This window comes from Spironucleus salmonicida, chromosome 7 (assembly GCF_000497125.1).
Source record: "Spironucleus salmonicida strain ATCC 50377 chromosome 7, whole genome shotgun sequence".
Classification (NCBI taxonomy): Eukaryota; Fornicata; order Diplomonadida; family Hexamitidae; genus Spironucleus; species Spironucleus salmonicida.
Window position 1 is genome coordinate 226,952 of NC_090602.1, and position 11,823 is coordinate 238,774.

General features: G+C 24.9%; 9 protein-coding genes across 9 annotated transcripts; 4 read left to right on the forward strand and 5 right to left on the reverse strand. All coding sequences in view use genetic code 6, as the record gives it.

The window, feature by feature from the left end:
• Window positions 1-942, reverse strand: SS50377_26814 (uncharacterized protein; the record flags this gene model as incomplete). The annotated part of the gene is made up of 1 exon (XM_067910620.1): window positions 1-942. The coding sequence occupies one exon, from the start codon at window positions 940-942 to the stop codon at window positions 1-3; it is 942 nt and encodes a 313-aa protein (XP_067761307.1).
• A 2,315-nt stretch (window positions 943-3,257) lies between these two features.
• On the reverse strand, window positions 3,258-3,533 carry SS50377_26815 (uncharacterized protein; the record flags this gene model as incomplete). Its single annotated transcript, XM_067910621.1, has 1 exon — window positions 3,258-3,533. One exon carries the CDS (start codon window positions 3,531-3,533, stop codon window positions 3,258-3,260), a length of 276 nt encoding a protein of 91 aa, XP_067761308.1.
• A 66-nt stretch (window positions 3,534-3,599) lies between these two features.
• SS50377_26816 (uncharacterized protein) lies at window positions 3,600-5,219 on the forward strand (the record flags this gene model as incomplete). Its single annotated transcript, XM_067910622.1, has 1 exon — window positions 3,600-5,219. The coding sequence occupies one exon, from the start codon at window positions 3,600-3,602 to the stop codon at window positions 5,217-5,219; it is 1,620 nt and encodes a 539-aa protein (XP_067761309.1).
• A 483-nt stretch (window positions 5,220-5,702) lies between these two features.
• SS50377_26817 (uncharacterized protein) lies at window positions 5,703-6,440 on the reverse strand (the record flags this gene model as incomplete). Its single annotated transcript, XM_067910623.1, has 1 exon — window positions 5,703-6,440. The coding sequence occupies one exon, from the start codon at window positions 6,438-6,440 to the stop codon at window positions 5,703-5,705; it is 738 nt and encodes a 245-aa protein (XP_067761310.1).
• Window positions 6,441-6,477: 37 nt separating this feature from the next.
• Window positions 6,478-7,149, reverse strand: SS50377_26818 (uncharacterized protein; the record flags this gene model as incomplete). The annotated part of the gene is made up of 1 exon (XM_067910624.1): window positions 6,478-7,149. One exon carries the CDS (start codon window positions 7,147-7,149, stop codon window positions 6,478-6,480), a length of 672 nt encoding a protein of 223 aa, XP_067761311.1.
• Window positions 7,150-7,217: 68 nt separating this feature from the next.
• SS50377_26819 (Alpha/beta hydrolase family protein) lies at window positions 7,218-7,913 on the reverse strand (the record flags this gene model as incomplete). The annotated part of the gene is made up of 1 exon (XM_067910625.1): window positions 7,218-7,913. One exon carries the CDS (start codon window positions 7,911-7,913, stop codon window positions 7,218-7,220), a length of 696 nt encoding a protein of 231 aa, XP_067761312.1.
• Window positions 7,914-7,964: 51 nt separating this feature from the next.
• SS50377_26820 (uncharacterized protein) lies at window positions 7,965-8,498 on the forward strand (the record flags this gene model as incomplete). Its single annotated transcript, XM_067910626.1, has 1 exon — window positions 7,965-8,498. The coding sequence occupies one exon, from the start codon at window positions 7,965-7,967 to the stop codon at window positions 8,496-8,498; it is 534 nt and encodes a 177-aa protein (XP_067761313.1).
• A 593-nt stretch (window positions 8,499-9,091) lies between these two features.
• Window positions 9,092-10,642, forward strand: SS50377_26821 (Acetyl-CoA synthetase; the record flags this gene model as incomplete). The annotated part of the gene is made up of 1 exon (XM_067910627.1): window positions 9,092-10,642. The coding sequence occupies one exon, from the start codon at window positions 9,092-9,094 to the stop codon at window positions 10,640-10,642; it is 1,551 nt and encodes a 516-aa protein (XP_067761314.1).
• Window positions 10,643-11,075: 433 nt separating this feature from the next.
• Window positions 11,076-11,717, forward strand: SS50377_26822 (uncharacterized protein; the record flags this gene model as incomplete). The annotated part of the gene is made up of 1 exon (XM_067910628.1): window positions 11,076-11,717. The coding sequence occupies one exon, from the start codon at window positions 11,076-11,078 to the stop codon at window positions 11,715-11,717; it is 642 nt and encodes a 213-aa protein (XP_067761315.1).
• Between the last annotated feature and the right edge of the window lie 106 nt (window positions 11,718-11,823).

Genomic DNA, 11,823 nt, shown 5'->3' on the forward strand with positions numbered 1-11,823 from the left:
TCATTCGTTTAACTGTGTTAACTACTTTTCAATTTATCTGAGTTATTTTTCTTAATACACAGCTTAATTAACCAATATTGATACTTGTTGTTCCAAATCTTTCCTCATATCACAAATATTATTTTGATCAATATTGAGAGTGAGCCTTAATGCTTTATATTATTTACTTAATAATTCCTGTATCTGAATTTACTCTTTGTCAAAAACTACTTAAATTTATATCTCTTAGAATTATTTAAGAATATTATCTGCGTAGTTGAAAATAGATCTAAGTTATTCCTCCAATTTTTATTTTTCTTAAATACATTATTATTTATAACCTTATAATCTCTAATCTAAGCACAACTAATTGAATTAGTTTCCATTTCTTGATATTTAACTTAAATTTAAATTCTGACGTTCTAGCTTTCTATATTGAATCTCCAAATTAAAAATAATAGAGTCAATAGAAAGTTATTCATTGTTCTTCTCCTTTAGTTCTTTAATTAATTATGCTTTTTGGTTCATTACTTTTTTACATGCTGCTAAATGTTCTTCTTTAACATACTGTTCACTTTCATAACTTTATAATGATAAATCAGAACATTTATTTTACAATCTAACTTAATTTTTATAGAATGTCTTTACTGATTCGAATACTTCTACTTATTAAATTTAATTCACTACTGTAAGTTATTCGATGTCATTTTTGCTGATTATTTATTTTTCAGCTACATATTTTGAAGTAAGTAATGTGTCTTATTGTAAAATATCATTCTCCTTAATTAGTTTAATGTATTTTTATTTTTCTAATTCTAATTCATTAGCAGTTTCTTATAGTGCTATTTTAGCGGAAATAACTGTTGGTTTTAGATTATTATGTTTGATAAATTATAAATTAACAGCTTCTAGTTTTAGTAACTCCATTTCGTAGGCTAGATTACACTCATTAAGAATTTTCATTAAATGAAATTGATTGAATCTTAATATGATTATAATAATTATACAATAATTCACTATTAATTTAAAATTATGTGTATAATATATCATATTTATATCAAAAGAAGTAATGACACTCTATAAAATATTTAATTTTTTGAGTAAAAAGCCAAAGTTTGAGTAAATAAGGTACACCAATTAAATGTTAGAGAAAGGATAATTATAATCATTGAAATTAATAACGTTATTAAATATCGATATTAAATCATTAGATATTGATTTGCTTTTGTAAGTATTAAATAGAAACTATTAAACTATACTGAGTTAAAATTTTATACTAGATAATAAGGTTTCTCCAATTACGCCTTAAATACTCAGTGTTTATATTTCTAATTTTTAAATTCCATAGAAGTTTGACTTCGAAATTTTAGTAAAATCTCTAAATTTTACATCTATAAATCATGTTATTGTACTTCATTAAATTTAAAACGAACTATAATTTCCTATTACTAGAACTACAGCTATTATACTTAGTAAATTAAAATTAATACCAGATTTAAAATTACTTAATGAAATATTTTATAATATTCAACATAATACGGATAAAATTGTTCAAGCTGCGCTATTATCAAAATTTATATAATATAATTAAAGTGATTTATTCAAACTTAATAGTTATCACTCATGTTATTAATTTTTAACTCTTGATGAAGCTGAGATTATACTCAAGTATATTAATATTGGATAGTTATCAACATAAGATTAAACTGATCATATTAAATATTTTCTTAGTAAATTCGTGTGTACTTCTAGATTTGCATTCAAAAAAGTGTAATCAGTAATTAATAAATTTCCTTAAGATTTACTAAACACAATTATATTATCTTTAGATATTGTCGAGTCTTTATTATTTTTTGAACCAGTAGCAGATTCTTAACTAGAATTACGATAATTTATTAAAAAAGCTATTATGTCAATATAAACGAAACCACTGTTATTTGTTCTAAATAAACTTATTAAACTAACATCAAAATCATTTTAAATATATAAAGGAGAAATATATAGGCAATAAATTATTAAGTAGCTAGATTTTAGTAATGAGAACGACTTGGTTATTATTTAATGCTTTGATGATAATTTATTAAACCAATTATCTAATTAATTGGTATCTAATTTTACCAATCTTAATATTAATGACTAAATATTTCAGGAATATACTACAATTCTATAAAAAACATTATTCAGTAAATATTCTGAAGAGATTCAACCTAAAGTTACTGATATATTTGTATAGATGGCAAATGAGAACTATTAAAATTATAACTCAATAATATCTTTCATTCAGTTATCGAAATCAGTTATATTGCATGCATAATTACAAGATATTACCTTGACACAAATTTTTAATACATTATTTAATATTTTTTCTGTTAAACATATGAAATATCATATATCGGATTTCATTCGTACTATTCTAAAATAAAACCAAGATAGTGCATAAACATTGGCAATATTGTCAATAAAATAATTTACGAATCAATCTAGAGAAATTCGTATTACAGCATCATCTATATTCGCTTAATGTAGTTAGTTTATATAAAATACGGATTAATTATTATTTCTATCATATTTTTAAGATTCAAAATTAGTTAAAATTTCAGTTTTGAAGGTAATTCAGTTTTCTTTTCATACATCAAATTTCATCATAAATATTATTAAAACTGCATTATAAGAAGTAGACTAATCTATTAGAAAAGCTGCACTTTCTGCCTGCTTATATACACTTAAATATTGTGAATATATCGATTTAATAGATTTACTAGGTCTTATATTTAATAATTTGGTTGATAAGAATTTTATTCTTCAAAATAAGTAAATTGTACAAGCTGTATAAAGTAGATTATCATTCAGTGAGATTTTAAGCGAATATATCGAAAGTGGAAGATTCTTCTGTGTTTAACGATTTAGATAAACTGTTTGGGACTTAAATATCGATATTCAAATTGGTATGGACGGCGATATGTTATTATGATTGGATAAAAGAGTTAAAAAGAATTCCAAGTGATTTTTCGTGTTTAGTATTCTAAGTTTCTAATTCAGTTATTCGATCTTCCAAATACATGTTTCGATTTTTTATATTTTTTTATAATTTATAAATCGTTTTCATTTGTTACAAGATAAAATTGATAACTTTATAATCTATTTCATTGCACTTCATTTATTCTAAAATAGGTATAATTTTTAGTAGTTCATCTTATAAAATCAATATTTCTTCGTCTAACCGCATTTATAAAATTATGTTGAATTTATATTATAATATTATACTAAATGTAATTTTATCAATCGTTTTTTAGTGCTAACACTTAAAGTAAGCTACCTAATGCATCCTCAAAATCTTAATGTCGGTTTTCTAGGAAATCTACTCGTTATTCGAGTTACTGATTCTTATTAATAAGCTAATCAGTAGAATCTTAAATGTTACAGATTTAATTAGTGATATTCTATATTTGTTACATCTAACTATCATTTTTTGAATTTTAAACTAACTATTGAATTGTATCTAACATTTATGATACGTTTTCTTGCATAATAATAACCTCATTCTCAAATTCCATTAATATCTAAAATTTGTTCTATTAAAATATTCTATACAAAATAAAAATAAATATTTCCACTTTAAAATGAATAATAGCGATGATTAGGACCAATATAGTCATAATGATTGTGATAACTATGATTAATATAGTGACGACTAGTCCAAACCTGTTAAATTGGAACTTAATAATGATCCACCTATTATAGACGTTACATACTTTTCATATAAGATTAAAGATACAACTTAAGAATATATTTAAATAATATCAACAGTAGATAGTACAATATGTAATTAGGAGGATATTAAGATATTTTTATCTTAATAAGAGCCATCTGCAAAAGTAATACCAATTTACACATAACATTTAGAATCATATATTTCTGAATATAAAAAATTTGAAAGATTTGTTAATGAAAGAACTCCAGGTAAATGTTTAAAAATAACAATTCCAAAAGATAATAATAGATTCAAAGTTATTGGATTTTGTTCTGAATTGGAAGAGAAGTACTCATTTTTTTCTTTTAAAAATATTGACAAAATAACGTTAGAGTTATAATTTTAGAAAAATTTTTGTAAATAGATGTTTAAATAACGATATATACATTTTACAATATCTAAGGCATCTGCGCTTCGTTAATTACTTAGAGAGCTACCAGATTATTAATAATAAATCACTTATGAATCACTTATTATTTATAATTAAAAAAATGATTATGCAAGGGTTGTCGCACCTTCAATTTTACTAGCTAGTAGTCTTATAATTGGTGCAACTAAATTATAGATATAAGTTGGAGATTTTGAATTGTCCGATACAAAAAAGCTTAACCATGTTACATAAATGAAAATAGTAATATAAGGTGACTTAGGGGGTTTAGAATTGTAGTTAAACTAGGTAAGAGATTATAAATTGCCTTTAAGAGTACCATATTATGGTAATTAAGATGCATCTGTTCTTATTGCATAAAAGTAGTATTTTAAAGCTGCAGTCTCAATTCTATAATATGAGACTGGTTTTATCCATAAAGAAATTAAATAATTTTTATAAACTATAATTGAACAAGCCAATAAACTTAATAATGAAACAAAGCCTTCAAAGTTGGCAAAAGCTTTATTGTCACTAAATCTTACAGATAAAAGTTATAAACAGGATAGGATAATTAGAGATCTAATTTTTTCTATTTATAACACTGAATCATCTAAATTTTTCACAGCACTATACGGACCAGCTTTGTCTCGGGGAAGTTAATTGGCATATAATCTCAAAAATGTTAGAAGAAATGATGTAGTTTTAATAGATGATAAGATATAGATAAGTTAGGTAGAAATGAATGCTTAAATGGAGGAAATGTTGATTCCATAAATAGGTGCATAGTATGATGAATTGATTAATGAATTTAAAGAGTCTGGAAATCGTTATATTCATAGTAATAAGGGTTACTTTATACGTGCAAATATATATCCAAAAGATATAAGTGGAAATTGTTTAATTACTAAAGCAAAGTGGAGGAAAGTCCTTCATGACTTCAGTAAGAATCTAACATGGAAGAGTAAAAGTAATAAACTTGTTGTTAAAATTATTTATGATAAAGAAATAGAGATGAGTGCTGAAGAATTTATATACAGTATTAGTGGATATAATGCTTATGATTAAATTAATGAAAATAAGAAAATACGCGAAGAAAAGTTGAACGAGAAGATATCCTGATTGAATTATATTTTATTATATATTTACTATATCTTATAAAATGAAATTTGAAATGCATCTATCATTATTTATTTACAGCAAAGTTAGTTTATTTATTAAGTTTATAGAATTTTGTAATATAAGCTAAATTAAACCTTCTAATCATTATTTTACACTATTTAAAGATTAATATTAATAAAAACAGAATGCTAAAATTTTAATAGGATTTTAATATTTTATTCAACTATTAGCGTTAATATTACTGTCAAATAATAGAATATTCGAGCAAATCAGTTATTTTATTATGTTTAAAGGCATAATTTATTTTAGGAAACTTTATTTTTAAATAAACTTCTAAGAATACTGGTTTTATTCACTTGTATCATTTATAATTAGTCAAATAAGTAGCACATTTTAATAATAATACGAGTTTGATAAAATGATTATTCATTTTATTTTAAATTCTCTAATTTTGATCTTGTTAAAATGATTCTAATAATAAAATCACTCAAATACCTCTCTAGTAATAGTATATTTTTATCCGTGCTTCCAATCAGATAGACCTATATCATTAGATAATTTCTCTATATGATCTTTAGTAAATTTTTCTACCTAGTCACTGATAATTGTGTGAAATTATTCATTTACATTTGAAGATAATCTTATATCAGAAAAAACTAATTAGATTTATTAATCTTCAGTTATTTATTTATTTAATATAAAAATATCATCCTCTAATATAAAGTTTTAATTTATTTCTGCATGTGTATATATCAAGTGCTATATTTTTTCAAACTAGTATCCAAAATTATATATTTGTTTAATCTTAAATCGCTCAAAAAGAAGCCTTTTTCGTAAAATTTCATCGCCCCTTTACTATAAAATAGTAATTTTTATATTATCTTGTTTTTTGGCATTCTATTTTTCAAGTTTAATCAGTTCCTAAACATGAATTTTTAACTATTTTTGATAGTTTTTCGACTCTACAAATGAATATAAATTTTCTCGTAGTAATTTTTCGATATCGATATTATACTCTGCATATTATCTAATCATTGGTGTAATATTGTTTAGCTAGTTTTATAATTGTTTAGTACTCATATCTTTTAAAATTTCTAGTTCCTAAATGAGTAATTCTACATTTTAGTTGATTATTTAATGTCCTTTTAACATTTATTAATAATACCCAGCTGCTTTCTCAAAAGATATCTCGTATTTTGATAAATAATTTATCATGAGCATTTTTCCTATACTAATTATTACATATATTAAATCTCTTTCACTTACTTTCACAAATCTACATGCAGAATTCTAATACATTTTCTGGTCTTTTATCACAAATTTGCATCACTAAATCTTTAAAAAACGCTGGTAGCTCAAATTTTGTCAAAAACTCAACATAGTCCTCTGATTTAAACTGATTCTTATTGTCGAAGGAAACTACGTTAAAATTTTTGTTTTAAAACTCAATTTCTGCTTCAATTTCTTCAATTTATGCCTTTAGTAGTCCCCAAACAATTGAGCCAAAAAACGGTTTAACTCCTGCACCAGTAAATGCAGAAACCTCGCAAAAAGGTGCTTTAGAACCCCTGACTGTGCTAATTTATTTATCTGTACATAAGCCTAAAATTGGTATATTTTGGGTAGTTTTGAACTATAACTGGCGAGTTAATTTACATATTTGATCGTCAATGATTTTTTATGGTTCACGTAAATCAACGCAAATAATTTAATAATTTTTAAGCATATTAGGAAGTGTTTCATAATGTTCAAAATTAACAGTTACTGTATAAGAATTGTTATTGTAGATTACAGGGTAAGTTATTTCCGTTTTTTCAGGGACATCTGAGCGTACATACTAAGAGTTACAATATCTATTTATAAGGGAACGTTTCCCAGCATTCTTAGCGCCTATAAGCTGGATTGTAAAAGAAAATTTTTCGGCGGACATATTTATTTTGGAAAGAGTTAGATTATATTTACATATATAATAAGTATAATAAAATGAAATTAGAAAAGTCATAACCAGTCTAAAATCGAATCTTCAACAAGGTCTATAGTAAATGATGAGTGATCAGAATCTAATTAATATAGTTAGGTGCGTTTAAAGAAATTTTGTATATCAACAGAATCTTAAGTTGGGATTACCGTATCTAAGCTACCAACTAAAATTTTAACAAAAATATCCTATTTACCTGATAGTAACTAATTCATGATCATTTTACTTCTCTCTTCAAAACTTTCGTTAGTAACTCGTACAGTATATTTTCCAAAATTTTTCATGATAGAATTTCCAGTACTAATTTTTTCTAGCTCTTCGGGAGTAAATCTACTTGCTGGCTGATTTTACATATTCCACCGCCCTGCCACGCAAATAACTTTATCGCTTATTTATGCAATTAAAAAGGCCAATGTAGCTCCTTTAGAATGGCCTATAAATATTCTTTTCTCTTCTTGAAATAGTTATAAAATTTCTTATATTTATTCTAATTATGCAAAATATAGTATTTAAATTTCACCACCAGATCTACCATGGCCAGTAAGATCAAATCGTAATGTAGAATGTTATGTAAGGTTTGGAATTTCACGATAAAATATTGAATTCATTGTCCCTCCTAAACCATGAATCATAACAACAATAGTATTAGTATAGGACTTCTTGTACCTAGCAAAAACTTCTCCTTATGTTGTATTTATTAGTAAATCTTCCTCCATTTAATTAATTTATTACTTTTATATATAATATATATTTCATTCTCGCCCTAAATGCGGTATAAAACAATGAATCAGTAAGCTTTCACAGTTCATTCTGAAAATATGAAGTATATTCGTAGTCTTCCTCTATATAAAGAATTAAACTTATCATCATTTGCTGTTAACAAGGCAGTTGAGAGTAGGCTTTTTGTAACTCCAAAACCAAACACAATACTAGAAAATACAATTTTTCACATCTATCGGTCCTAGGTATCATCAGATACTAATGATAAAGAATCAAGAAAATTAATAATTAGACCTATAGTAGATATTTTCCCTTAAATAGACTAAGAACGTAAATAAGATAAATCAACTGAAGAGTAATAATTGAAGTCGTTTTGTAACTTATCTCCTCCATAAAAGTTTAAATCTTCTTATACAAAACTAATGGAGAAGAATTAAATCGTGTTCTAGCCTTTTTAAGGATCTCCAAATTTCGTAGGTAGAAGACCAAATTCTCCAGTTAAATTCATAGGGCCAGGTGAAAAGCTTTTAAATAAGTTAAGAAACAAAAGTATAGAATTAGGACTCGAAGATTTTGATTGAATATACACACTTCACTTTTAGTTTATGCGTAAAAACTAGCAGTCTTTAGAACTAAGAGCAAACTGTAGTAGAAATAAAATTGAATGCTCAACTAATGGCGATTAATTCCGTCCATAAAGTAAAATAATATTATCGTAATTTTTAAATATTGCGAAATAATGATATTCAGGCTATAAGTATCATAATTTTTTATGTTATCAAAATAAACTAATCTTAAAAAATGCGATATTTTATTTATCTTATAAAATAAAATTTTATATTTAGAGTTGTCTTGTAGATTTATATTATCTTTTAAGAATTTACAGATAACTTAGAATTGCATCATTGCCACATGAAATTTATGTTTTACTTGATTAATAAATAAGAATCTTGTTTTAAATTTTAATAAAAACCTAATTTGATCGTATCACATATTCCAATAAGGATATTTGGACTCTATTCGTTCGAATAAACATCATATATATCTACACAGCAAATGTAAACCTTAAAATATTCAGCTAGCAAATTAGCATGATTTTCCATGTCTTGACACTAGGTTCCTCAATAAATTGTATAAATCATATTTTATATAGGATATAATTATTTATTTTAAAATGTATAGTAATGTTTAAATTTAATTTAAGTAAAAAATTGCTAAAGAAGTTGCTAAAAATTTAGAATAAGCAATAATTAGTACACCCTTTTAGCATATAGCTCAAATTAAATATGATAAACTTGGTAATTTTCCATATATTAAAATTTCTGATTACTCTCTTGAAGAAACTTCTGTTCCAATTCCATACTAACAATCACATTTTACAGATTTATTGCGTTCACTTCCAGAATTTATATCATCAATATATTTTGATAATTATAGAAATGATATTTCAGTGGAGTTTTAAACTTAAAGTATATAAAAATTGTAAAAATTGTAAAAAATTTCTCCTGACTTCTTCGATAATTTATTCTAGTCTAAGCCTACAATTGCAGTTATAGGGGCATCATCCTAAAAATTTAATATAGGTAACAAGTTAATTGGGAAATTATAATAACAACGTGTGCCAGTTTTTGCAATTTCTGATAAGTAGATATTAGGTGTCGATACATACTCCCTAACATCAGCTCCTATTCCGGATATTGTTCTTATTACAACACCCGCAAAATCTGTTCAGAACCTTTTAAACCGATTCGAAAATATTCCTAAAATAGTATTTTCAGCTGGATTTGAGGATTTCGGTGGTGAAAAACTTACCGGATAAAATTTTATAGGTCCTAACTCAGTTGGCTTCATTTCTGCAATAGATATGACATTTTTTAATGAGATTTTTAATAAAACCAAAACATTTGGTGTTATTTCAGATTCTGGGGCAGTATTGGGTAAGCTGGCTAAGAATGGAGGGTGTGGTGTATCTAGTGGTAATGGGAATTGTTTGGATGGTAGCGAATTTGTAGTTCCGCTTGGTAAACGATTTGACAAAATTGCGCTTTATTTAGAAAAAGATAATATTGAATTGTTGAAAGAAATAATTATACATTAAAATATCTAATTTTACGGTTTTTTTGGTGGAGTTTCAAATAATGGAAAAGCTCGAGCATTATAGCATTCAGGTCAATCAATTTCTGATGAGTATATAAAATTACTTTAAAGTTAACCGAATTTTCATTAGTTTTCATCTCTTAATTCGCTAAACTTTGCTGTGTCAAGTCCTTAAATTCATAATTTAATTACTATTTCACAAAGTGGTTATGTAGCGACAAAATTAGCTGATTTGGTTTAAGTTGGAAGTTTTACCTAATAAGAAACTTAATATATTTAGTAATAATTTGATAAATTTAGGGTTCCAGCAAAAGTCAACCCCTTATTAGATTGCACGCCTTAACTACCAGCTATTTAGCTTGCTTATATAACTGACTTTTTAAGTTAGAATAAGAAAAACTTTGTTGCCTTGAGTTTGTTGCCCAGTTTAATGGATTAAGAACAAAAACTAGAATTATTGTAAAAACTTTCAGAAATAGTTTGTAAAAATATGATATCTATCAGTGTTGAAAATGATTTAGAATTTGGGGGCTAATTACAAAAGATGGGATTTGAAATTTTTGACAATGCTGAAAATATGGGTGCTATCATAGGAGAGAAGTAAAAAGTAACAACCGCATAATACTGACTTTTTTAATTCAAGATATGAATCTATTTTACTTTCAGAAATTAATTATTTATAAGATAATTTATAAGAGATCTCAATATATTAGTTTATCTGTCTAAAATATTTTATTATATTTAGATTGATTATTCTCTTTTAATTAATATTTTAAAAATTAAAAATGGTCGGTACAATTAAAATCTCTAAGTTTGCCATATATTATTACTTATTATGTTGATAAATCTCTATAACGGTATTAGTCTAGTTTGAACAAATGATATATGATCTTTTAGAATTTTCATATAAAATTTATTACAATAAATTTAATCTTCCGATATCAATCACGTATTCTATTTTACTATTTTTCTATTATCCTAGAGGACCGAAAAATCTTTATATTATTAATTAATATAATGATTTCAATAATATATTATAATACTACTATTTATTTTCCAAAATGGAATAGACAGTAAATAATAAATTTACTTAACATAAAGTACTACACTAGTAAAATTATATTGATCATTAGTCAAATATGGATGTAATTAGGTCTTTACCTTTGTACTCTAGATTAAATTTAAGATAGCCTCAAGATAATAAAATGTTAGAATCAATGCTATTAATTACCCCATTAAAAAAGAATGATGTAACTGATAAAATGGTAGATATATATATGAGCACTATTAAAGATTCTAGTATGTCTCGATATGACACAAAGAAGTAAATATCGAAAAGTTTAGTTGATGTCTCTCCAAATATAAAAGAGAATGTAAAATAAGAAAAAATCAATGAATCAGATGCGGTTTAAGTATATAGTAGATTATATCCTAAAGAACTAACTGATGAGGAAAGAAAAATACACACACCGGAACTGTCATTTACAAAATCACTGAGATTATCACAAATTTAACCTTAATTTGCAGGAAGTCGACCATTTTAAAGAAAAGCTAAGTATGTTGCCTTAAATTCTTTAGGTGAATAAAAGATCCAATTCTAAACTAACTCTGTCAATCACAGTTAGAAAAATATTATTATTGACTAAACTATCTAACGGATGGATTCTATTAACGAAGAAATTAAACTCATTACTTACGAATGATAATATTATTCACATCTTATTGTTAGTATGATATTAATATATTGCTTCTTATTTAACTATTCTAATATCTTATAGTTAAACTTATCATAGTGATTATAAATACTAT